This window comes from Vidua macroura, chromosome 4 (genome assembly GCF_024509145.1).
Source record: "Vidua macroura isolate BioBank_ID:100142 chromosome 4, ASM2450914v1, whole genome shotgun sequence".
Classification (NCBI taxonomy): domain Eukaryota; kingdom Metazoa; phylum Chordata; class Aves; order Passeriformes; family Viduidae; genus Vidua; species Vidua macroura.
The window spans coordinates 38,009,391-38,036,581 of NC_071574.1; the positions used below are offsets into that span (position 1 = coordinate 38,009,391).

Sequence of the window (27,191 nt, forward strand, 5' to 3'; positions counted from 1 at the left end):
CAGTACTCCTAAGAAGGGTGAATATTAACTTTCCAGCTTTCCCAGGAGCTATCAAATCTTCTTATGCTATGAGCCGAATTAAATTACCATGCAAAAAATTATTTTTGTTAGGCATGTAACCCATGAAGTATGCAGATTTTTTTTGCATAAATATAGCTGAGGATTGCCCTGGATTCAGAAGTACTGCTCAGGATGTAGGAAGCTCAATTTTTATTCTATTTTATTGCTACTATATGACATGCTATATCTGAGAATATGTACTGTGAAACCAAAAGGCACATGTATAAAACATGATAAAAACCAGATTATTCAGGATTGAATTGGGATTTTACTCAATGAAGGCAAGAAATTAAAGGTTTAGAAAATAAGATTTAATAGGCAAGCAGACATTTCAATCAATGCCAAAATATTCATCTTTGTATATACAGAGTGAGAAAATTCACATATATATATCTACAAAAGAAAATAAAAATATTTCTGAAATATTTTATAAAAATCTAAAATCCAAGAAGTTAAAAACCTGTACTTCCTTGTATGATATACAACATATTAAGCTGCACATATTTAACATTTCATAAGAGAAAGTTAATTCTTAACTCCTTATGGCTACATTTGTGATTTAGATTCCTGAACTGAATTCCTGGTCTGAAGAATTCAAGATGTAAATAAGTAGGCATGACTGTGAAAAGAATTATAACAAACTAAGTCAGATCAACTAAACTATGCTTGGAGTACGTAGATCAGAACAACCAGAATGAAAAAAAAGTGGCCCCTACTACTAAACAATAATAAAAAAAAGACTTCAGAGCAGTATTTTTATTCTACTAAATAAATACTGTTACTAGTGCTTATAGAATCAGAATAGTGTGGTAACATCTTCCCACAACAGATTTTCTCACCTATCTCTTTGTTATTAGGATGCAAATGTTTGAACACTGTCACTGATCTAGAAGCAACACTAATATTTTTCCCTGAAATTAATATTTTCAAAATTTTTTCTATTTAAGAAAAGACAAACAGAATTAGCTCAAGACAATTATTTATCTCTTTGATGATGTAAAAGGTGTTTGGCCATATTGGTGAAAATGAATTCCTTGGGATGCTGTGATCTTCATAACTTCTCCATTTAGAGTATCATCTTCAATTATTGTTATCAATCCCTCAGCAATTAGTGATGGGCTGAAAAAAAAGTTATTTCAGAGTTATGATATAATAGAACATGTAAAAAGGACAAGAAACTAAATGTAAATCTATATATCTGAAAATTAAAAAAAAAAGGCATTTGAACAAATTTATTTTGAGGAAAAGCAGAGGTGGTATGAGTGTTTCAGGAGAGATGTGTATTCTCAATCAGGACATACATCTAAAGTGGCTACTTTTTATCATCATTTGTTTGCTCTAGTTTCTGATAAATGCCTGTGGACATCCAGCTGCCACTGGGCTTCCTATCAAAGTTTTCGCTGTCAGGGAAATGGACAAAAGTAATCCTTACACAATCCTCTGCAGTTCTTTGCTGTTGATTTATCCTGCTTCTGTAGCAGAGCAGACATACAAATTAGCATAAAGGATAATTTCACATGCAGTTTGCTGTAGTCAATAGGTGCAAAATATTTTACATAAAGTAAAGTATAGGTGAAACAACACAGTCATACAATTTCCTTTGTGCAGAAGCATCTTGGAAGCTAATTGTTAGAAGCTAAGAAAATGTTAAAGAATATAACTTTATGCTCGCCACGTTCTCACAGTCTGTCCAAGCTGTCTGGTTTTGGCCTTCGTTGGCAAGATGCAGTGGGCCAGGTAACTCTTTGATCTGATCCATCGTGGCTGCTATTGTACTCTCAATCCAATTTTGTCAGTTCATGGTCTGATTTCTATCTTGGTTCACTTGACAATTTTGTGAAAATTCTGTGCAAATTATATACCCTGTATTTCACAAGAAGTTTGATTAAACAAATTCATGAGGGAACACCAAAGACTATTAAAAACTAAAATCACTATATTTAACTTGATAATTTGATTTAGACTTTGCTGGGAAATGGGAATGCATAAAGAGATACATCACTGTGCAGATGGTGCTCCTAAAATAGGTTTAGATATCTGCTATTTTTTTCTTTCTATACAGATAACACATTTGACAGTCTTTTATCTGAGGCAGTATTTCCCTTCTGTTTAATTTTGCTGAAAGTGTGTCCTTGTTCTTCATCAACAAAGTGCAAAACCAACATAGTATCTGACTTGACTTACTCCATCACGCCATAGAACTGCATCATATTTTTTATCTCATCTTTGTATGAATAATATTGTCCCATATTCTCTTCTTTATCTATTGACTGAAGAATTGGTGTGTTGACAAATCCTGGACAAATTGTGTTCAGTCTCACACCGTAGTTTTCCATGTTAGCAGCTAACTAGAAAAGAGAAAGGGGTAGGCATTTGTCATCAACATTTTAAGATAGTATTGTGTAAGCAAATTTTCAAAGAATGAAATTTACGACAAAGTATTTTTCAGCCTTGCTAAGTAAGGAGATTTTGTTACTACTGATTGTTTTAACAAATAAGTTTGAAGCACGTTTTCTCTAGTAATCATACTAGATTACCTGGAAAAAAAAAACGCATTTATTTTGTTAGGAGAATAATTCTACAAGAAATCAGAACTCTTTCCATGAAGCTGGTTTTTTTTTCCTAATACTTTTTGTTCTTAGTGCTCTTTAGAATGTCACTGACAGTATTCTATGGTAATGATAATTCTTCTAAGCAAAACCAAGAAAAGGTTCTCCCAAATGTATGCTTCCAATCTTATAGCAGCTTCTTTTTATTAAAAGAAAACTCCAAAATAAATAAAATAATCTTTAAGATACTGTATTAAGATACCTTCCTCACATCAACAGAAATACAATATATTCTCTATCCCTACGACTGTAATGCTAAACCTTTCTACTTGCTCTGTTGTCCCTGCCAAGGTATGAATCTATCACTGAGCATCTCCACTGGAAAGTCCCTGTGAACTGATTTTTTTTTCAGGAAGCAGCTCAGGAACATGATGCAAGAAAGAAGTACAAGTTGTTCTGGGAGAGGTAGGACCCCTTGTTTGTGGTTCTAACAAAGTGTGCATGTAGCAAAAAAGTCTGATCAACATCCAGGTATGAGTTGAATGAACTGGGTGAGCTGTATGAACTTAGAAGTAGCACAGAACTGATGAACTATACATGATATATCCAAGAATAGCCATAACTGTTAAGCACTGTTTTCTATTTATTTTAACATTTAATGGACTCCTTTCAGGTATTATGTAAGTTACATGTCATTTTCATGGCATGGTAGCCTGCTCTTTTGATCTGGGGAGACAAGAAACTGAAGTCCTACATGTAAGGTATCAGACCTGCCCAACATCAGGCTGTAGTGCCTTTCCTGGTAAATACTGTAGTTCTCTATGTTTATTATTCTTTTTTTCTTCTGCATTCTCGTGTTCCTTAAAGACAGCATTTCCTCTAATTTACTTTTGTGCTTAGATGGTGATATTTATATTTCTAATGAGAAAACAAAAATGGAAAACTTGGTGTCATGTTCTTGATGTGTTTAATATGATATATGCAACACTTATCCACACTATTTATGCTAATCTGATAAAGGAGTTATTTGTGTGGGGATGGGGGTATACAATATGGCTATTAATGTTAATAAATTGATAGCATAATTTCAGGTATTTAATTATGGAAATCAGATTGGAAATCTTATGTGAGCAGATTATCTTTAAAGTTAATCTATTAAAGTGTAATAGCATTTTCTCCCTCTAAGTTGTTTTATTACACTGCTTGTTCAGTTTAACTAGAAAGTTTTGGAGTTAGAGGCTGAAACTTATAATGTGGTCATCTTACATGTCCCATTCTGAATGTGTCATTTTTCATTTTCAGAGTATTAAGAGTCAGTAAGAATAAATAATGATATGTTCAAGTAACTTTTTTACACTTCAGTGTCTATTTATCGTTAAAAAAAGTCATTGACTTGACTTAAAAATAAGGAAACCAAAATGTTAAATGACTGGGACAGGGTTCTGAAAAAATATTTTTAAAACTTGGATTAGAATTTTGTTTTTGGATGCCTCTTACTGTCCTTAAATTACTTTGCAACATCTTTCTTCTATGTTGTCCAAACCTCAAATTGGTCATAAACACACAGATGCCATGCTAATTGCATCTTCAGATCCCCTTTGTGAAAGTGGGGAACCTCCACTGTTTCGCACACTTTGTTTTCTTTCATAAACTCAGTTCCAGTTGTGTGGCTACAGAGGAGGAGCATGAAAAATGTAAGCATGTTCCCAAGGAGCTGCTGACACCCTTTTGGAAAACGCATACTTACTGCTATGGACCGTGTGAATCCAATGACACCATGCTTTGTAGCACAGTACACAGGCTGGAATGCAGCAGGCATGAGTCCTTTAAAAAAAAAAAGCTGAATGAAGATGCGGCATATTCCTATTTTATGATTACCTTAAACACACGTATAGGTCTACAGTGTATTTGTGACAGAGATGCAACAAAATGGATTAGTAGACATTTGTAAATTATTTTGTGTAATCTGGGATAGGCTAAGAAAAAATTAGATGAATAAAAATATGCAGGCAAAAGAAGAGTAATAAAAAAGCATAACTTTTAAAAGTTGTATCTATGAAGTATGACTTAAAATAGAGGACACAATCTGGAAAATTGTGTTCACAAAAATTGTGTCCACAAAATCTCAAGAATGAGATTTTTGAGGCATCTATGAATGAGTAAAGTATTTAAAGTATAGTGAGGAGCAAAGTCTTTTAGGTAGGCTTTGATATCTAATGTGTGAACTGGATACCTGCAATCATTTACAGTGTGTTCAGGGAGGAAGTGTGGGAATAGGAGAAGCAAAATAAACATTTTCTGCTAACACTGTAAACCTTTATGGTCTGAGTGGGAGAGCACAAAATTTTCATTTGTTGTAGAGAAACAAGAGAGAACAGAGGTTTTGGAAGAAAACAAAGAACTTAATTCTGGTAAGACTGAATAGATGGCAAAAAGCTAGTCAAGAAGAAATGATGCACCATGAGCACATATTCATTTCCACCAATTATGCCAACAATTTCTACTGTACAATGAAAGCTGAACTGGACCAAATAGATGCTGTAGTTCCCCCTGAAAATTAGGCCCTTATGAATTGCAAACTTCAGCCTGTCTGAAAGCTAGAGGATAAAATGTTTTCCTGGATGTGCTATTGTAAAACAGGATAGTAATTTTAATGCCTTAATGTTTGATTCTAATGGAAATAATCCAAATTAATAACTAATTTTTTTTTTAATCTTTCATACTTCAGATCTTAAGGTGATACTTTCAAGAAGGGGTGTGACTTACTTCAGCGGAGATGAAGAATTCGCTATCTAGCTCTAAGTATGGATTTGCCAGAAAAATTATATATGCCAGACTGGGATCTATTTTGTCTAACAGAAAGAACTTTGTAAGACAGCACAAAGCTCTAATTACCAACCTGGCAGCTTCAAGGTTTTAGCTTGATTTAAAAGCTACCTTGATGATCCTGTGAAAGCAGCACTGTTAAATAATGGGAAATGAAGAACTTAACCTATTATCTGGTTGTCCTTTTAAAATTGTATTTATTTGCTTAGCTTGGATTAATGTTACGCTTCTGCTTAAGAACTCACTTTATGAAATGGCTGTTGTACTGTCTCTTGTGGGTTGTGATCACAACAAATGCTTTATATTCATCTGTTGACTTTTGAGGATCACCATTCTTCGGATTATTGGAAACATTGGGATATTGGCACATTAGAAATAATACAATACCATTTTTTAAAAACCCCAAACTCTCAAGTACATGCTCTAAATAAAGGAAATTCTAAGCAGGCTGCAGCTGACAGAAATAAAACAGACAAAGTCTATGGGAAAACACAGAGGAAGAATTTAGAAGTAATTTTATTTTTATTTTTTAACTACAGTAAGAAAAATCACCTTTTACTTGAGAGGGAAGAGAAACAAAGTCAAGAAATAAACAAAGGAAAGGCACAGCTCACAATAATGAAGTGCAATAAGGTTCAAAGACTTACTTAAATGCCAAAGACGGCAGGAATACCTAGGCAGGAAGAGAGGAACAAATAGTGGGGTTTTTTTTAAACCAGCTACTTTCTAATTAAAATTATCTTTGCTGAAGTGGAGAACCAAGAAAAAATCATCTCACTTTTTGATAAAGTATCTAAGACTAGTCCTAGCATTCTTCACACAAAACAGTAACAGTCCTGTCTCACTTTTGTGCTTGAGTTCAGTACTCAGAACCACAGTGCGGGCTTCCCAGCCCTGAGCCACTTCGCTGCCCTAGGAAGAGCTGGGCCTCTGCTGGTGGTGTGTCCCAGTGACTCCTAGCCAGCATTTTATGATAAACTTCTGTGTCATATTGAGTCTGCTCTGCCCACATGTTTGTTCAACCAGTGAGCAGAGATGAGTTCCTGACATATTAGTTAGGGCATTCGTTTGTTAGAAAATCTGGATTCTATTTGCTGCTGCCATGAATATTTAATTATCTTATGCAAATCAGAATGGCAGTGAAACAGACTAGAGACCATTATGCACAAAATAACGGGGAGAAGAAGAGGGGGGTGTTCAAATGGATAGTGATGGGTCAGTGTACTTCTGGAAAATGATACATTTGGGTTTTAATCTCTCAGATGAGGAGGAGAGGGGTGCTGCCATGGCTAGATTTTTCTCTCTCTCTAGATGTTGCTGCATGGCGAATTGAAAATGACTTCATGATGACTCAAGATGCTCTTTGGTTTACCATAACCAGTTCAAGCAGACCAACAATAATCCTGTGCTCCAATGTTAACGTCTTTGTTCTATTTTTCTCAGTTCCTGGCAGGCTGAGAGAGACAGTTCTTGCCCTTGCTTATATTCTACTCTCCTTGTTGGTGTCAAGAGCACTCTGCCATTGAAGATATGGTGTCAGGTGTCTCAATGCAACTCCTTATTTGTCATGGTCAATAGTTTCAATAGCCACATCCTGAGAAATTAATACTAGGGGTGGAGAATTCTATCAGCAAGTTTGAATTGTATCAGTAGGGTTTGCTGAAACCAGTATTTCCTTTCATTCCACTTTGAAGAAATGAAAGAACTTTGATAAAAACAGAATTAAGCATTTTTCCCCAGTTACGCTCTCCCACTGAAAATGTTGCTCTCAGAGATTTGAGTAAGTTCCTCTCTTTGAATAAGATTTATTAGCCTTTTTTTTTGGCCTTTCTGGTTTTCTTTCTGCATACCCCCATGACATCATTTTAATCTTCCTGAGTGCCAAAAGAAAGGTGAAACAAAAATCCTAGTAAAAATTCTAAGCTGTGCCATTTCTATGATTTTTTTTTTTTTTGTAGTGGATTGAAGTCTGAATAGAATAGCTTATAATTCTTGTTAAGCTCATTCTGGCAGATTCTGCTGAGCATTTTCCTTTTCACAAAGGTGAGGGACCAGAAGCTCTGTCATGATGCTGAGCTGAAGGCCTCAGTTGTACAGCCATTGACACTTCTGTATCACTGTGACAGAGTCCTTTCTTGGTGATGTAACCATATGCTTAGTTTTGTTCTTATAATACGTATAGGATCTGGTCCTAAAAAAGCTTGTTTGCTGTGACAGGTACTTTAAGTATTTGTTGTGGCTGCAGCTTTCAATAATGGGAAGGCAAACCAGCTGTTTGCAGAATCTGAATGTTTGAAGTTGGGTGCAGTCAAACCACCGATACGGCCGTGCCACAGAAAGGCATCCAGATTCACTACACATTGAAAAGCCTCTCAAAAAAGTAGCATGATGATATGCAAAAAATTCCAACATTTTTTAAGCCCTCTGTGAATACTTAGACTTTTTTTTTTGTCTGCTACAATACAGACAAATACAAATTCATTTTCACAGAAAACCTTCTTCAAAATATGAAATCCATCAAAACAAAAGTGTGTGCCATACTTGAATTCCTTTTGCCCTTTTACCTTTTGCAAAAAGGGTACAGGTACTAGCCACCACAAGGTAAAAGACCATGTTAAATTTAATAATTTAAACAGCCTCTTGAGTTAAATTTGGTTTTTTATGCTTTCTCTGTTGCTTGTAACTATTCAATTAAATGCAATTAAAGGTACCATGTGTAGCTTACTACATAAGAAACTTTAGAATATTTTATTACTTGAATTTGAAAATTAAGTCTATTCCAATACAAAATTCTGCAATCATTGAAATTATTTTTTATGGAGCCAAATTTGAAGTAAAACACATTTCTCATTATCTCAGTTTAGCAGAATTACTTCTTCTTGATATGAATGCACAAATCAAATAAAATTAAATTTTGTAGCTTTGAGACATAGTTGAGTGCTTGTTGCATGTGCTCACATATTTCTCTCCCTCTTTTAAGTCTGGGGTCAAGACTAAAGAAAGGAAGCCTCACTACTGGATAGACAGGCTCTGGCTTTGATCCAGCTGAATTAACACTTTTAAGCATCCACTTCAAAGAAATAATTTCGGTAGTACCATGGGTGTTTGGAAATGTAATATTGTACGGCTTGATTCTGTGCCTAGTCCAAATCACTGGCAAAATTCCCATGGTGATGTACTGATTAATATTAATGTAGCTAATTGAAGTGCAGAGGAAGTATTGTTGAATTTTACCTAAGCACTATGCACAACTCTTCTTGTTGCTCAGAAAGACATAGGAAGGTTTGCTGTCTGTATCTTACAGAGAACTTGGACAGTGGGGATCAAAACCACTCAGAAGTTTAATGATCAACAGAAGCTAGCTCTGAGAAAGCACTTGAAGGGGATGTTAAGCAAGCCAATGGAAGTTTGTCTTTCATATATGGAATAAACTGCAGGATTTAGACCTCCAGACTGGAAAGGAGAATTACAATCACAAAGCACAAACAGTAGTAAGTAAATAAACATTAAAAATTAGTATATGTTAGCTTTTAAAGTGTGTTTTTCCTTATGACCTTGGAAACAATTGTTAAACACAAACCATGTAAAACCAAACAAAGCAAAGAAACTTTTGTTTGTCTTAACAGAACAGCCAAGCCTTTAGGTCTTAAAAACAAAATAATTTTGTGTTCATTTGAGACCAGTTAGAAAAGGAATCAAACCACTTGCTAGCCCTACCCTTTTTAAAGCACTGCCTTGGGCATCAGTGTCTCTGCGAACATGTTTAATATTTTACTTGTGTTGATGACCTCTTGCACTGAAACAGCAGTTTCCTTCAGGTTAATTTGGACCCAATACAATGTCCATTTCAGCTTATAGAGACAAACTTGTCAGTAGGCAATGTATGACAAATGCTGAGTTAAAGGTACATGGAGTCTTTTAATAAGACTCTCTCACCCTTTGGATATACCTGCATGCATTAAGTCAGATCCTCAAGATCCACACGCATTATGTCAGTAGGGTGAACTGGACTTTTTATCACAAAAGCTAAGGTTTGTAGGAGAACTTAAAACTACTCAGAACATCCACACCTGTGCACAATCAGTTAACTGTAGCCTGTGCTATCTTAACTGGCTTTTTATTGCTAAAACACGTAGGAATATCCTGGAATGAAATGACTAGGATTTCATCATCTGCACAGGCACGAAAATACCCCTCTGACAATCAGAGTGTCAGGTATCATATGTATTATTTTCACAGGCAGTATGACAGTAGAAAGAGAACAATCGCTCCAAACAAAAAAGAGAGAATGCAAGTGCTACCCCACAACATTTTTGAGGAGGGTTGTCAGGTGACTTCATTCTCCATGTACAGTTTCCCCCTCAGCTGTGCTTTTTTGCTGGGAGTGACTAAAAGTGTGACTAAAAGAGTGACTAAAACACTGAGTATAGTTAAAGGAAATAGTGCAGAATTCTGCCTCACAATGGGGCAACATTACCCCCAACTGCTGTAGGATCCATAGAATTCAATTGTTATACCAATAAATTGAAATACAGTTATAGAATAGATAAATAGTGAGCAAAGAAAGTGCTTGCTTAAGCTTGGTGAAATATGAGTGTTAATTTTATGACTTCTCAAGTACAGGTAGATCACAGTTGAAAGGACTTGGAACAGAGTGTGTGTATGACAATCTTTGATAATAAATTAGATACAGTCTAGCCTTAGAGATTCTTACATGTGTGTTCCTCTGGACTTGAATGGAGAAATTTACATCAGGCTCAAGATTTTAAATACAAGACTGATAGGTTGGAAAATTACTGAGTTTTTTTCTACTGAATTGTGTTTAAAAAAACAAATGAAATTTGTGGTTGTTTGATATTCCTTCTATTGTTACGACGAAAACCAGTTCAAAATATTGCTAAACAGGAGAGGGCCATAAAAAGAAGAAAAAGTAAGACTGACCAGTATGATTCATTTACTTAAGAAGAAAACCCACCAGAATTTGTTCATGCAGAAAATTTTCTCACCTGCCAAGGATGAGATATTAATGATTACTCCTCCATCGCCTCCATTTCCTTTTTTCATGTATTCCAGGCCAAGGTAGGTTCCTCTGATCACAGATGTCTGGTATAGAGAGGAAGGAATTATTGAAGATATTCAAAGATTATTTGAAACTATTCAAATTATTTTACTGAATTATTGATGTTATTCAAAATATCTATTGTGCTTTTACAAACTGAAACTTACTTTTATTGTGGTGCTTAGAACCTGCATTGCTTTACCAGTGATCTTATTTATACTTTGAAGTTTGTAAGCACAGAGACACTCCACAGTATTGCAACTCAATAACTTCAGAAGCATAATTGCTATAGATAGAAGTAATAGTAGTTTACTTATTTCTCTTAATAAGATATAAATAAACAAATGAAAATATTGAAATGCGGAATAAGAGCTTTGAAGGAAATTAAATAAAGAGTAAGTAAATAATTTAGAGATTAAACACATATATTTATCTAAAAATATAAGTGGCAGATGAACCAATCTAAATCCCATCATTTTTGTTGAGATAGCCTGTTCTATATTATAAAAAATGTACTGACTTTATCTGAAGATAACATTAACACTTAAAACTGCATTAGGCTCAAATCAAAAGAAATTCACACTTTTTAGGATTAAGTACCATGATATATTTCTGGTCCCAAGATATTAAAAATGTGTATTATTTTCTGACTAAAGTTACAGGAGTTTTACCATTCCTCTCAAATGACAGTTAGCCCCCACAGGCAAATACAGAGAAGGTAAAAAAGGCATTCTAAGAGATGTGAGATATTGTTAGCATAATATTAGCTGTGATTTTTACAAACATTTTTTTTTTAAAGACAGAACTTCAAGGAAAAAAAAAAAAAAACAAACTTCTGAGACCTGTATGTATCATCTTGATTCCTTAAAATCTGTTTTTGAAATTCTGCTGAGATTCCTCTCACTGAGCTTCAGACTTTTAAACTGACACATCCAAAGACACACCAAGCCTTGGGTTACCAGCCTGCTGGAGGAATCATGAGAGAGTTTCTCCCAGAAAGTCACTTTACCTGAGAGTGAAATGAATAGTAAGAAAAAGGCAGCAGATATGGTTCCTGGTGGAAGATAATAACTTTAGAGAAATGTTCCAGGTATTACTGCAATAGTGATGAGTTCCACAAGTATTTACCCTTTTTTTTTTTTTTTTTTAGCTCTGTCTAGAAGAATTTCATATTTGCTTTACAATTTCTACTTAAAATGGACAAATACATTGAGACACACTTTTAGTCTTTTGGAAATATTATTTCAGCTTTTAAATGAGAACTTCATTGGTACTTTTTGAGTGTTTAGTGCTATTTATTGACCCAAATAAATTAAGATGTCCAAAAGGTGAAGTGTGCATGATTGTTCCAATATTTTTGACCAGAGAAGGCCTGCAGAATAATGGAGACAGAAATTTCCCATAAAAAAAAACCACAGTGAAGAATCTGTATTTGTCTAAAACCTAATGGATAGTGACTAGAGAAACTGGGGGAAAAAAGAAAAAAGCTTTTAAAATCAGAATGTTAGCTATTTTTCTGTCATTATCTAAATTCCTAAAGCAAAATTGGAATAATCTTGAGATGGGTATTATATTCCATTTTCATTAGCTGATATTTTTAGACATGCATGTTACAAAATATAAAGTAGTCCTTCTAATTTATTGTCAGTTATCCTTCATGCTTTTTTGGTTTTAATAGGAATCAGATTTGGAAGAATGCATGTCTGATTTTATTAATATCACTGATTGATTTTTCAATTAACATGAGGCTGCCCATTGACAGAGATACAACAACCTGAGACCTCATTACCAAGTTTGTTTTGGAATCTTGATAATGAATCAGCTTTTCTCATTTTCTATAGTTTCAGCACTTAATGAGATATTTTTATAATAATATATTTTCAGAATATCTATTTCCTGGAATAGTGTAAAACTCCACAAATTATGACTATTTTAAAATTCTGAAATAATATTTTAAATTTTTTCTTAAAGAAAAAAATTAAATTTTTCCTTGAAAGTCTTGGTTAAGCTATCATTTTTTAAGAATTATTTTGATTAATTTAAAATGGATGCTGTTGATTAAATGCTTTAACAGAAACTTTCAAAAGAATCGTCTTTGGTATCTTGACACATACCAAACAAAATCAGATTTCTCTTGCATTTCCTGGAAAGTAGCAGAAGCCTTATAAAGGTTGATCTAGTGCTGTTTAATGTTGATTGTCACATGTAAATTTGATTTAATGTACAGTAGTGTTGTTATAAGATATACTTATTCTGAACATAAACTTATTGGCACCTCAACCAAAATTAGATTTGGGCTTAAGAGTGGAGTGTGTTTTCTAATATATATATATATGTATGAGAGGTTGTACAGAAGATATTTAAGGAAGAAAGGGGTTAATGCTGTCTTTGGAGAGCAGGTGCAGGTCCTGTCATGCCCTGGAGCAGTGGCTCAGCCTGCTGAGCAGAAAAGGAGAATTCTACTTAGGATAATTAGAGAAAATAAATCAGTTGAAGAAGGAAGTAGCTTGGGGCTCCTTCAAGGCTTTTCAATTCCTTCTAATTCAGAGATAATAGAGCTAGATGAGTCCTTGGCCAAACCACAATTATAAACCGAGAAAAAAGTGGGTAGCTTGGCTTTCCAATCAAAATTACTGTATTGTTCTTTTTCTCCCTCTGGAATCCATTAACTTAGTATTTCTTCAAGTGGCTGGAGACATGTTCTCCTTTACATAAATGCATTGTGAGAGGTGGTCTTCAAGATAAATGCAGACTTCCCTCTGGATATTGCCCCTTACACCTGCTATACCCTTGTAATCCTCATCTGTGATCCTAACAAAAACCTCACTGAGTGTGGCTGATCTTGGGTCAAATGGCTATTTATGATGTTTAGGTTGATAAAATACAGAATTATTCTGCAGGTAAACTCTGAACCACATAGCCAGGGTGAGAAGAACCTGCCTGCACTCTCAGCAGATGGCACTTTTCTTCTATTGTGTGTTGGATGTCCCATTCTCTTGAAAGAATTCACCTCTCTCCAGTCCTCTCAAAATGTATGTGTTTTCTGAACCCAGTTTTTTGGTTTTAGGATATGAAAATGTCATTTCCTTTCAATTAAATGAAAGAAACTAAAAATATTTTTAGATTGTGCAGTTCCCCAATCATACTTTTAAGACTAATAAATTAATCCCAGGCTCTTAACCAACAATAATTTATAGATTATCTATTGAATAAAAATTCTGGGAGAGTTAAATTTAAAATTACCTAATAAAAAGTTGTCTGACTCAGAGTAAGATGAAAATATGGTGGGAGACTTTGTACAGGAAGGCATTTTAGAGCTGAATTTTTTATGATTCCTTTGTTTGCAACTGCAATTAGTTCAAGGGTTTTTCATAAATATGTCAACAAAGAGTATCAAAGTAGTCAGCTTTGTAACTAAATGTAGGTAAATCAAAAATTGGTAGAGTTGCCTCTTACCTCTTTTTTTGGGTTTTTTTTTTTTACTTTTTTTTTTTCTTTGTTTTGTGGGGTTTTTTTGGGGGGTTTTTTTGGGTTTTTTTGTTTTTTGTTTTTGTTTTTATCCTGGCTATGGAAAATTAGTATCCTTGAAGTCAGAAAATAATCTAAATTTCAGTTCTTCTTGATGTTGACAAACATATGATATCTCAGCAACACTGCTCTTTATTTTCTTACCAATATACAGTGTTTTACTACAGCACAAAATGAAGATAGGCCATTAAGGTGCACTGGAGGCCTGAGTGTGCTCTCAAGGGAGGCAATTTTACTCTTCAACTGCCAGCAGAAAATTTAGGATTCTTTTAAATAAAGTTATACTGGTGAGTGTGGTTATATGTCCTAGCATTAATTTACAGATTTAAATTAGAGGAGATCAGACATGCTGAAGTATCACACAGTAATAAATCCAATATGATATCTGACATCATGGTAAACATTGCAAACTAATTGTGCAAATACTCAAAATATTTGCTGTTGCTTTTAAGAATAACATATCAGTAATCTGTAATTTATTTAATGATTTCTAAAACAGCACTTTAGTTGCCAGTGTCAAAATCAGAACTAAAACTTAAAAAATCTTTGATTCTTCAGATTTATATGTGTCTTTTGGCTGTATAGCTTTTATTCTATCATTCTAAAAAAATCATATATTGAAACTCTGATTCTAATTAGGCTGAGAGTCTTCAGTAGAGCACTAATTAATTTTTTCCACCTTTAGGAAATAATGCCAGCCAATGTGTACAATGTTGTTCTATTCCAACATTATATTTGTCAGTTTTCATACTTTGTATTTCATTTTAGATTTATCTATTAAAAAAAAAAGTGTTTTTTGGTGATGGTGCCCAGGACATCATTAATCATCATCATTTTCAAGTGACAATTGCTTTGAAAGTAACTGAGTACACAGTGCTTTTTTTCCTAGTGTTTCAGGGCAGCTGTTCCAACTGACATAGTTTCTCACACCTATTTAATAAGGTTTTGCTTGCCACCACTTGTCAGATACATCTGGTACTTCATGCTGAGAAAATACATCAGCATCTTCAGTGCTGAAGATGAGCACTAAATTGATATCAAGGTGATATGGTAATATGAATTCCTTTGAGAAAACAAAATAGTAGCATTTTATGTAGGTTCCTGAGATAAGATAGCTCAGTGCTAGGGGTACTGAGCAAAAATGAAAGAGCCGCTAACTTGTGGTTTCATAAAGCAGGTTAGCACAGAGCTGGAATTTGACCCAAGACCATTTGCCTGTCATAGAGTGATGTTGTAAAACAATTATTCTCTATAAGGAAACATTTAAAAGTACTTTGTTAACTGTGTACAATGAACTTCAAAATTCTGAAACTAAAAGTGCTGCTTGTGATATTCATGGAAAATTTTAGCATTTTGCTGTTGGACAGGAAGGTGGGACTAATTTTTTTTTAATGTAGATTTTCTAGGATGTAGACAAGTTAGAGCAAGCATGCAAGTTCCTTGGCATTCCTATGTATAGGTTAGTTTGATTGCTATACAAAATAAAATTTTAAGCTCTTGAGTATGAATTTGCAACTCAAACTCTGGAAAACGAAGTTTAAAGAGGAAGAGGCAGAAAGGAGAAAGGAATATATAGCAGGATTAGATAACTTGCTACAAATCAATAGCTCTTTTACAATGTGGGAATGAAACACTGTGCTTCAGTCTTTTATGGTGCAGATTCCTTTAGTTCCCTCTCCTCATTCAATACACCTCAACATTCCTGAAGGACCTAGGAATAGTATTCCGTTTTGATAGCGGGTCTTACATTTTTAGTTTGATACCTTTGCTTTTCATTATACTTCAACACTGGTTACTGTAAACATGCATTAAAACCATAAGCTAAAAATTTCATTGACTTACTGTGCTATTAAGGTAAGTAACTGTGTCCTTCCTAGTACAATATAAACAGCAAAAATAATTATACCTAAAGGCTTCTTTATGTACTTAGAGGATTGATCCTTGTGCTACTAATTTCAAGGTGTCACTTCTCATTTTTTGGCCACATCTCCCCCTAGACACTTAGTCCTCTGACATCAAATGATGCTGAAGAATAGGCAAGTAAGCCATTGAGTTGTCAGTAAACCAGTCACCTATGCCATTTCATCTACTACCGATAGCACTGCTTGTTTTGGTTTGTTTGTCTGTTGCTAGCACTGAGAAATGATGCTTGCCATTGTCTCTAGTGTAGGACGTAGTGGTTATTTCCAGCTGCTGAATCCAGTTATGTGTCCAGGTTACATTACTTTGGGATGAAAGTTTAGTCCTTCTCATTTCTCCTGGTATGCTGGGAAAGGCCAGCAAGGTGTATGGACCAGAAGAAGGTTGCAACATACTCCATTTTATAGCTCGCACAGTGGAACAGCCTTTTGATGATCATGATGCCTTTGTCACAAAAATAAATTCAATTAATCACTTCTGATGTTTGCTTAGTCACCCTTCTGTCTTCTGCTGAAACATTAATTGGCCTTCTGAGAAACAGGTCCTTACTGATAAGCAAACATTGATTTTGCAAGGTTTGCTAGGTGCTTGAACATGTATTTCACCATGAGCTATATTGAAAGGAGTCACACATAAATATACAGTGGTGCATTATCTTCTCTGAAGTTCCAATTTAAGTATTTTGCAGGGACAAACCATGATGTTGGTAGACTTCATTTTAGTAAAGGACTTTTATAAATGCATGGAAATTTGTTACTTCTGCCACTTATGGAAAGAAATTGTGCAAACTCACAAAAAATGTAAAAATTTGGAATTGCTGCATATTTCTACATTTTGCTTAGTAATGAAGAATAAGACTCATATACCTGAAGAAACTTTATGTGTGCATTTGAATTCTACTTACTGGATAATGCTTAAATAATTGAATCCCACATGATTGGGGTGTTTTGATATGCCCAGGTTCTGGCCTGCAATTTAAAGTTTTGCCAGAATGTGTTAAAACCTGCAAAATTATCACATAAACAGGAGATAGTTGTGATTTTGCTTTCAAATTTTTTCATAAATTCATTTGGGGAATTGGTTTAAATATGTATACAATATTAATTTTTTGTCATAATAAAACAGTAAGGTGGTCAAAATGCCACATAAATTACCTCTAAACTTTTAATTCAGGTAATTAAAGTGTAAGCATGGGTGATACCAATACTGCTACATTTAACTGTATACTGCAACCTATGTCAGTTTTCAGAAACCTCTGACATGAGCATAAAAAGAGACCCTGTGTGCAATTCGGGGGATAGTCTTTAGTGTAAAATGTGCTAATTGCATTTGTAATGACAAAAGACACTGTAATTATAGGGGCCACTCTAATTACAGTCGTTCCAGAAAGCCACATCAACACAAGATAAGATTATTGAAGCTTCTTATAACACCCAATTGTGTTTAAATAACATACATGTTCAAGGCTCATAAAGATGTAGGCCCTTTTCTTCCTTTAGGGATTTGAAGACTGAAAAAAGACAGGTTATAAAATTTCTGAACCCTTAAGCAAAAATTTTTATGAATGCAATAAAGACTGTCATGATGGAGGACTGTAGGTAGGACCCTTAATAAGAATTTATGTGTCATACACCCTTGTGCTATTCTGTGCACAAATCTGTGTGTGTGACAGACTGCTAAAACTACACCAGTAATATCCCTTTAAAATGGAATTCTTGTATGGTTGCCAAGTTAATTTTTTTATGTGTCGTAATAAGAAGCATGTACCCTTGTATGAGTATCACTAGTTGAAGCCTCTGATGTTCAAGCTGATATCAAGTAAACACCATGAGATTTGGAGTTTTGAGGTGAGGAATAGATGGCTTTGCTGGAATACTTAATTTAAAAAAAAATAGATGTATTAATAAAGTAATGAAAAGATGGATGTTTAGCACAAAATATAGCAAAATGGTTGAAAGCACTGCAATAGAAATATCATTTTAGTAGTCAGTACTCCTTCCTACACCCCGTCCCCGGCTTTATCAAGTTGTCTTTTCTTGCTCTCAGGAAACTGTAATGGACACGAGTAGGAATTGCGTTTTACTCCATTTTCCTTCCAAATTAAGTCCCACTTTTTGAACCTTCTTCTTCATGCTTTCTCAAGCAGTACTATCAGAGAACTTCCTTACACTTCTATAAAAACATTCCTGAAGACCAACAAGTTCTGTGAACTGTTTTAGCCGTAAAGAACACACCCCAGATGTGTTTGTTCTGATTTATCTTGCTCTGTACTGCTCTACTTTGTACTTTGTACTTTAGACTGGGGCAGGGAATATTTGTTATATCAATATATAAATGAAATCACTAAGACAACGACTGGCATATAGATTTTTTTTCCCCTTTTAAAATAAAAAATTGTGTATCACACTGTATGGCTATAGCAGTTATTTCTGTTCTTAGGAATAAAAAAAGAATACTTAAACTATCCTACAAGAGGGAAATTGAGACATTTTAAAATAATGCGTTTCATATATATTTTGCTCCTTTCTACAGGAAACAGAAAAATATTTTATAGAACCAACCCATAGAAGATATTACATGCATCAGCTATTTTTTTTTTGGTTATAATTAAAAAAACAAAAATACAAAGTGTTATATCTTGCTTTACAGAAATTACAGTAACTAGATAGAAATGCTTATGGAGATAAACTAGTTAGTTGACTTGGTGTTAGACAGGGAAAGAATAATCAAATCAAAAAGGTGAGTGGAGATATTTGGATCTTTGAGTGGCTTTGATTTAACCCACATAACTGTACTTCTACTCTGATCATTTTAGATGTTCTTTCAGTTGCCACCACATATTTATAAATTTTTTCAACATTCAACTCTGTATTAGGTCATTAGGACGTTTATGGTGAACTTACATATATAATAATGTATAAACTATATAATATTCTCTTAGGAAAAAAAAATAGGGGACTAACTTGATAGTTAAGCATAGGTAGGTTTCTAAGACTTGGATTTCAGATTTTGAGACCACTTATGGTTTGCTTCTGCTTAATTACTTGTAATAAGAAAAAAGAAAAATAGATTCATGGAATGGTTTAGAATCATCAAATACAACTCTTAGCTGAGCACTGCCAAATCCATCACTAAACCATAACCCCAAGCACCACATCTATAGGCCTTTTAAATACCTCCAGAAATGGTGAGTCATCCACTTTCCTGGGCAGCCTCTTCCAGTGCTTGATAACCCCTTTAGTGAAGAAATCTCTCCTCATATCCAATTTAAACCTCCTCCAGCCCTTCTGACCATTTTCTTTTGTCTTATCACTTCTTACCTGGAAGAGGAGGCTGTCCCCCACCTTCTTACAACCTCCATTCAGGTGTTTGTAGAGGGTGATAAGGCTCCTCTAAGCCTTCTTTTCTCCAGATTAAACAACCTCATCTTCCTCAGCTGCTCCTCATAAGACCCTTCACTGCTTTGTTGCCCTTTTCTGGGCATACTCCTGCACCTCAACGTCTTTCTTGTAGAGAGGGGCCCAAACTGAACATGGCATTTGTGGTGCAGTCTCACCAATGCTGACTACGGAGAGACAATCCCTGCCCTGGTCCCACTGGCCTCACTATTGCTGATTCAGGCCAGGATGCCATTGGCCTTCCTGACCACCTGAGTGTAGCTGGCTCATGCAGCTGCTGTTGACCAGCACCCCCAGATCCTTTCCCAGTGGGCACCTTTTCAGCCACTCTGCCCTAAGCCTGCAGCAATGCATGGGGTTGTTGTGACAAAGTGTAGGACTCAGCACTTCACCTTATTGCAGAGCCTTCTGACCCCTCAGCAGATCAACCCTCCACCCAGCTTGGTGTCTTCTGCAATATAGTAGGAGGAGGATCTCAACATCTTTTGTTTGAAGCTCTTGGCATCAAAAAATTATTAAGATATCACTCTAAGTGAGGATATTTACCTTGACAGCAAGCATCACAGTCAAACGTATTTCTCACATGGACTTTAGTATTTCCAGTGATGACTAATTATCTCTGCTTGCAAATGTGACAGGTGGATGGCTGCCTACATTAACTTATATCTTGTTAAAACCAGACAAAAAAGTAAAGAGAAATAAGTCATCTAGAACGCAGTCGTCTTTTACATTCAAGGGATCTGTACTAAGAGATAACCTAGATGCTGCCTATCGCTGAGGATGACAAACTACTGTTACTTCACAATATGAAGTTTCCTAACGTTTAATTTTTTGGAACATTTTAGAAATTAAATAAAGAGGAAGAAATATACGTACTTAAATCTTGAAGAATGAGTAAGGAATAGATATTAAAAAAATCAAGAGAAAGGTGTTATGAAACTTAAATACTTTTTGTTTCAAATACTGATTTTCTCATTAATTTTTCTGTAACTTGTCTCATGTACAGATTATATTATTTGTCCTGGAGTTATTTTGTTCATTTGGTTTTTTTTTGGAGGCATTAGAATTCAAAGATGGATATCTTTGTCTTTAAAGTTTTTGACAAAAACACACCTAATTTTCATATTCTGAGCTTTCTTGTTGTACAACAAATTTCAAATGAGAAAACTCCACATTTTACTCTTCAAAGTTTTCTTTTGCTACTTTCTTTGCAGTAGTATGATCATGGGGTGACTTGTTGAATCACCATTGAATTAGGACTTCACAGATGGTAGACTACAAGTTGAATTTAATTAACCTAGAAATTCTATTAATGCTATAAAAGTCATTCCTTGGAGCTTAGATGTCCTAGAGGTGTACTTGAAATTAAAAACTTTTCAGCTGAGAAACAGATATTGTGTTTTCATCTGACTAGATACCAGATAATATCCAAGTGGTAACAGTTTGTTTGAAAATTAATTTTACAGGCTTGTTGAATGTACTGGATTTTAGGGAGTAAGTGCCCTTAAGTGGTGTGCTCCTACCAGTGATGATGGTGAAGTGACCTGTATTAAAACTTAGATTTTATGCTGGCATGGGTGGTGAGGAAAGTGTGGAGATCTTGGCTGAACAAATTTACTTGTAGTATCAACAAATGGCAACTCTAATGCAGGCCAGCCGAGCCTCATAAGTAACTAAAATGTTCTAAAATGTTCATATAAACAGACTGGCCAACTGTGGATGCAGCTCTACTGCCTTGGGCAGTCAATTCTTACACCTATTTGGGAAATAATTGGATTTTCTAGAAAGGCAATGTTTGGTGATACATAATCCAAGCGCCTCTACACAGTGCAATATGTCTTGGATAGACAATTTTAGGGACCCACCACACACTAGTTATGTGGTGATTGTTTCAATAGCTGTACTTGCCAATCCAATAATTAATGTTCTGTCATCTGGCAAAATCTGTACAAACCACAGGCTGTTAACTGTATTCCAGCATTAAATACTGAAATATAGACAGGAGAAAAGAGGTAATGCTTACCAAATTAATTTGTATAGTGCTTTCCCAGTCCTTCTCATTGTTCACTCCAGCATTATTAACCAAAATATCCAGCCTTCCAAAATGTTCAATTACTTTTTTGAAAGCACCTATAGTAAGATCCAAGAGTGACATTTCTTAGAACTTTGGAAAGTAAGATATAAAAATAAAATGCATGCATAAAAATTAAAGGTTTATTAGCATACCAAAATGTCTTCATTATTTTCTTAAACATTAGTGAGCAACATGCAATTAAATACTTTATCTAACATGCACCAACATCAGAAATATTTAGGGAAAGTGGAAGGATTAAGATAATGTTGTTGCCTTTTCATTCAGTTTGATAATGTCTGATAACAGGAGCTGTAAGTTCTTAGCACTTATACATTTTGTATTAGATAGGATGTTTGGCACCCCAATTACATAACTTAGGCATTTATAGCTTGATTTGTAGCAGTTTGGTATAGCTAGTAAAATCAAGATTTGACATCATCTATTTTGAATGAAAAACAAAAGCTTCAAGTGTTCAGAAAAAAATTCTTAATTCAGTCCAAATTTAGCCAAGAACACAGTTTTTATTTAATGAATAACTGACATGAATATTTCAACTACAAATAATTAATCATTATTCTTGTTTAGATGTATCTATTTATGGATAAATTGTTATATATCCTACTTCTCAGGTCACTTTAATAATGTGTTTCTCAAATTCAAATCTTCCTTTTTTTTCTGAGGATAAAAATAGTGACCTGTCTTCCAAAGAATTTCAAAATGAGAACTGGGAAACTTCCGCAATGACATTGTGTTTTCCCAGGTGACAGTGTTAGAACTGAGATAAAAGATGTGTATAGAAAAACGTGATGATGTCATAATGAGGAGTAAACTTCTCAAGCCTGGCTCTGCTTTGACAAGATGGATGAGATGACTTCCAGATGTTCGTTCCAGACTAAGATGTTCCAGGACTGAGGACATTTTCTGACATGTATATATAACTTGCTTGTTTTCCCCTCCAAATATTGTTCCTCGGCACTAAATATTTACTATTATGTAAACCAAGACACCACGTCCCCAGTATTATTTTAAAAAACATTGTTTGGTGTTTGACTCAAAATCAACAGTATTTCAGGTATACCAAAATTAAGCTTGGTAGGCCTTGATGAAATTACTTGACTGAAAGGTGATCCCAAGAGCATCTTCCTTCTCTGATCTTTAGTGCTTGGCCCTTTAGGTCTATCAGGTGCATAGCACCAGCTTCCAAACATCCATCTTTTACTGCAGCAGTTGCACGGGTTTACAAAGCTTTTCCTGCACCAGCCTTTTCTTTGCCTCAATGCTTTAGGACCATCATAGTCCTCATCTTGTGATCAAAACAAGAGCTGGGCAGCTGATGAGACAGATTTTATTCGTCCAACTGCCTTTATGGTACAGATTTTTCTAATATTCTTAACCTATACTAGAATATTGTAATATTAATAAATCTTCTGGTTTGGTCTGTCTGCCTTTTTTTTCTTTTCTTATGTTTGTTGCCAGTTCATTCTCTGATTTCTCAACTCTTCAGTCACTTATCTTTCCAATTCTCCATCAGCTAGGGCAAATGAAAACCTTTGGCTTTATTAGAAGCAGAAGTCAGTATTTAACTTATTTTGAATGAGTAAAATAAATACAATTTAGGTCCTTAAATATCTTCCAAATTTTGGAAACTGGCTAATTCCCTTTTAAGCCCTCTCTTTCCTAAGAAAGATGGTTTTAAAGATTCTATCAAGAACTAGAAAATTCAAAAACCACCATGGATAATAGTTATTTTGCCAATGATTTTTTAATTAAATTTACACAGACTTGGCTAATTGTAGTTTTCTATTTTACATATTGAGAAAAGACCAGATTTTTTTTGCATATCTGTGTTTAGAATATTTCTGGTAAAAGTTTATCTGCCTGCAGTAATCCCATCTATCACCTATCTACAAACAGAAGACTCTTCTTGTAAATTCTTAGTGAAGTTGTCACCTACACATCAGTATAAGCTGATTTATTCTTCCCTCTTCAAACCTAGAATAATTCTGTGTTTGCATTGCACATTAATTAGTGCTTATGGAACCATAAAAAAGCAGATGTTTGTCTGAAATATTGAGTGGGGAAGGAAAAATTAAGTGAAGGATCCATTTTAAAGGAAATGTATGAAAAACAATGCAAAGTCAGCACAAACACCAGTTATATGTGAGCTTCTTAAATGTCCCTGGAAGGCAATAGTAAGTATGGTGAGTTTTCAAAAGTGGGATGAGATAGGAGATTTTTTTGTGGGGGATTAGGTGAAAGAACCACCAGAGAAAAAAGTACAGGCAAGACTTGAAATTAGGTTAAGCAGATGATTTCTTGCCCATAAGCCTCATGTACTTAGAAATACTAATTTTAGTACTGGGACTTTCTTCCTACTGTAAGGGCTAAAGTTAAAAAAAAGAGGAACTTCATTCACACACATGACCTTTAACATAAAGTACAGCATTCTGATTCCTCTGATTCCTCTGATAAAACCTTTAACCCTAAATGTGAAATTAATCTAAATTTGTGAAGTAGTAGCTTACGATTGCAAGTGGAAAAATATGAAAATAAAATAGTTAAAAACAAACAAACAAACAAAAAAAAACCAACAACAAAACCAGCTCAGAATCCTGAAAGGATTGTGAGACGTGATTCCAAATTTATGGTAAGAAACCTGCAGCAGGATTAATGCAATGATCGGAGAGGCATTAGCAGCAGCCGCCTGTTCTTGCTCTTTTTCTTTGCAAGGGCCACTACCAATTTTACTCTGATTGCTTTTTTTCTTGCTAAGTTGGTTCTAAAAACTCCCTTGCTGACCTGTCCTACTCACTCCAGCTCCCGGTTCACACCCTGTTGGTCCTGTACTCGCCTGGCACAAAAGAAAGGAGGAGGTGTGGGAGACAAGGCACACTGAGGCAACACCCACACAGCAGCACATGCTATTCCTACCCCTAGGATGCTTTTTCTTGCTCCTTACTGCTCCCACTTGGAGAAAAAGTCAATCATCAACCTAGCTGATAAAAATTTTGCTGATTACAGAAGATCCCAGACTTAAAGTACAGCATCTTTCTTACAAATAGACAATATAAAGCTATAGAATTAGGAATAATCATGCTATGTTGGAACAGTGGACAGTACTGCTGAATTCTGGAATACCAGCAATGCTTTCTGAAATGGCTATGCTCAATGATCACTGCTGAGAAAGTGACCAGTGAAGTGTAATGAACAAAAACAGACCAAAACTATTCATGTTTAGCATGGCAGAAATGAATCTGGGGAAAGGGCATTGACAAAAGAGATGTAAAAATCTGAATCTGAGTCACTACCTATGAATGTACCATTTAATAATGAAACTTCGATGAAGTTATGTTATGAAATGTTATGAAGGTACATCAATGTTAGATGATACTCAGTAGGGAACACTGTTTATCCACTAGAACAGAAACGCAAATCATTCATGAGGGAAACTGCTTTCATTCCATGCATCTGCAAAATGTGTGTGAAATGTTATTACCCTATAGTTAACCTCATGATAAAGCAGCGTGCCATTTTCTGCCAGTTCTTCTTTCAGTTGTGGCCGCACACAATGAATGTAAGTGTGCTGTATGTAAAGAGCACTGTAACCCAGCACAGAATTTATTACTCCTGTGACGAGGGAATGCAGCTTGGAATCTGTACTGAAACCTCATAAAAAGCAAGTCTGAGCTTTAAAGTTTATATATATTACTCATAAAACAGCAATTATCTTCTGCAGAGGCTTTCATGCAAAAATATCACCCACAACACTCAATGGAAATGACTTTGGCTTTCCTTTCCGATGTGCCAAGGAACAAACTGAAATTGTGGTAGTAATGCTGGTAGCAATATTTCACATTTGCAGGCTCAGGAACAAGTCGGTTTTGAGTCGGTGCCAGAAGCGATCGGGAGGGAGCAGGCTGTCCCGCAGAGTTCTCTCTCCGCTGAGCGCTTACCGGTGCTGCAGCCCGGGCGCGCTCCGCTCGCTGCGCCTTGCGCCGGAGCGCAGCGCTCAGCGTTCCCTCCTACCTTTCAGCTGCTCCTGATCCGTCACGTCGCACTGGATGAACAGCGTCCTCTGCGCTTCAAACTGCTCGTCCAGGGCCGCCTTGCTCTCCTGTCCGGCCTCGGAGTTGCGGTCCAACAGGGCTACCTAAGCGGGGCGGGAGGAAAATGAGTGGCTGGCGGGAGGGCGGATGGACAGACGGACAGGTCGCCCGCCGAGCCGAGCCGAGCTCCGGGGGCTGCCACCACCCCCCGCCCGCGGGTGTCGGCTGCAGACAGAGGGGAGGGAAAGGGAGGACGCGCTTCCCGGGACTTACCTTGGCGCCCTTGCCCAGCAGCGCCTGGACGAAAGCCCGGCCGATGCCCTGCGCCCCGCCGGTGACCAGAGCCACCTTCCCATTGACGTGCATGGCCGCCGCTCTGCTGCCGCCCGCTCCGCGCCCGTCCAGCCGGAGCAACCCAGCGCGGTGTCACCTGCCCGGTTTCCTTTCTCTCTCCTTCGTGCCCTCCCTCCTGCCCTCCCTCCTGCCCTCCTCCTCCTGCTGCCGCCGCTGCAGCGGCTCATTCCCCCCCACTCCCCACTCGTGTGACCGGGAACCTCCCGGAGCTGCCTGGGCGGGGGGAAGCAGGGGCGGAGCGGGTCATTAAATCGTCCTCCCGAGTGTCTGGACGAACTCTGGAGAGCAAGATCCAGGGAGAAGATCAGCTTCATCCCCTCTTCCCACCCCCAGGCTTTCCGGAGAGGACAGGCTCGCGATGTCCCCCAGAGAAAGGGTCCCAGGGCAGCTACAGCTCCGCTCGGTGGAGAGGGGGATTTTGTGCTTGCGTGTGTGTAAATCGCGTGAGAAGCTGCTACAAGCTTTGATAAGGGCTGTTGGCAGCTCCTGAGGCTGTGTGAGTTTTGGTTGGCCCAAGTCGCATGAGGAATAGGGTGAGGACAGCCCCCCCCCAAAAAAAAAAAAAAAAATAGGCCACTTTTTCTCGCTTCAAAACAACCCACCCGCCTTCTCCCTCTCATTCCCCTAGTAGGCAGAATCTATTTGCATGAAAAAGCAACCATTTAATGTCACAGATATTAGACATATCAAGATAAGCACTTTTGAGAAATTTTCAGGTCTGTGGTTAATGTAGCTTATACCTTAAAATATATTTAACTGCTTTTATAGCTTATAAGCCAAATTCTATATTAATATAGAATTCTATATTAATATAGAATTAAATGTGTTAATATAAATATTAACACATTTAGGGTTTAAAGGTTTTATCAGAGGAATCAGGGGAATCAGAATGCTGTACTTTATGTTAAAGGTCATGTGTGTGAATGAAGTTCCTCTTTTTTTTAACTTTAGCTATATTAATGTGAACTGTATGCAACTAAAATTTCTCAATACAAATGCATATGACCATACTGTAGAAATAAGAGCACCCTTAATCATGTAAAAGCCGAAATAAATGCTCTTGTTCATTAGCTTGTTTCGAGATTCACAAATTTTTTCCCATAGAAAATGCAATGTTGTGGAGTGTTGGCTAGGCAGAAAAAAAACTTTGCTTCAGCCCTAAGCTCTATAAACCTGTGTATCATGCAAGTGTGCATATATATTAGCACACACGCTTGTCTTTCATGTTCTCTGTTTTCTTTTGCCTGGTGTATCAGGTTTAAATTTTTTACTTGTGCTTTCAAGGCCCTAAAGTACTCTGACTCAGACTGCATCTCTATCATTAATGCCTTGTAATTTCTCCTTGTTTCTCAGTAACAGTGTTCCTATTTTGCCCTC

General features: G+C 36.1%; 1 protein-coding gene and 1 long non-coding RNA gene across 2 annotated transcripts; one reads left to right on the top strand and one right to left on the bottom strand.

The window, feature by feature from the left end:
• Positions 1 to 349: 349 nt before the first annotated feature.
• Positions 350 to 25,896, bottom strand: HPGD (15-hydroxyprostaglandin dehydrogenase). The gene is made up of 7 exons (XM_053975671.1): positions 25,734 to 25,896; positions 25,441 to 25,564; positions 21,364 to 21,470; positions 10,442 to 10,538; positions 4,357 to 4,433; positions 2,245 to 2,408; positions 350 to 1,179 (listed from the first exon to the last, which is right to left on the bottom strand). Exons 1-7 carry the CDS (start codon positions 25,824 to 25,826, stop codon positions 1,041 to 1,043), a joined length of 801 nt encoding a protein of 266 aa, XP_053831646.1. The 5' UTR covers positions 25,827 to 25,896; the 3' UTR covers positions 350 to 1,040.
• LOC128806250 (uncharacterized) lies at positions 2,844 to 5,438 on the top strand. Its single transcript, XR_008436743.1, has 3 exons — positions 2,844 to 3,074; positions 3,283 to 3,411; positions 5,338 to 5,438. It is a non-coding gene; the product is annotated as an uncharacterized LOC128806250 (long non-coding RNA).
• Positions 25,897 to 27,191: the final 1,295 nt, after the last annotated feature.

What these genes read in the sequence shown, in the direction of transcription:
- HPGD (XM_053975671.1), bottom strand. Translation starts at nt 25,826, where the DNA reads ATGCACGTCAATGGGAAGGTGGCTCTGGTCACCGGCGGGGCGCAGGGC. An exon ending in GGATCAGGAGCAGCTGAAAG is followed by an intron (nt 21,471 to 25,440) that starts GTAGGAGGGAAC and finishes ATCTTACTATAG; the next exon opens with GTGCTTTCAAAAAAGTAATT. An exon ending in GCACTATACAAATTAATTTG is followed by an intron (nt 10,539 to 21,363) that starts GTAAGCATTACC and finishes TCTCTATACCAG; the next exon opens with ACATCTGTGATCAGAGGAAC.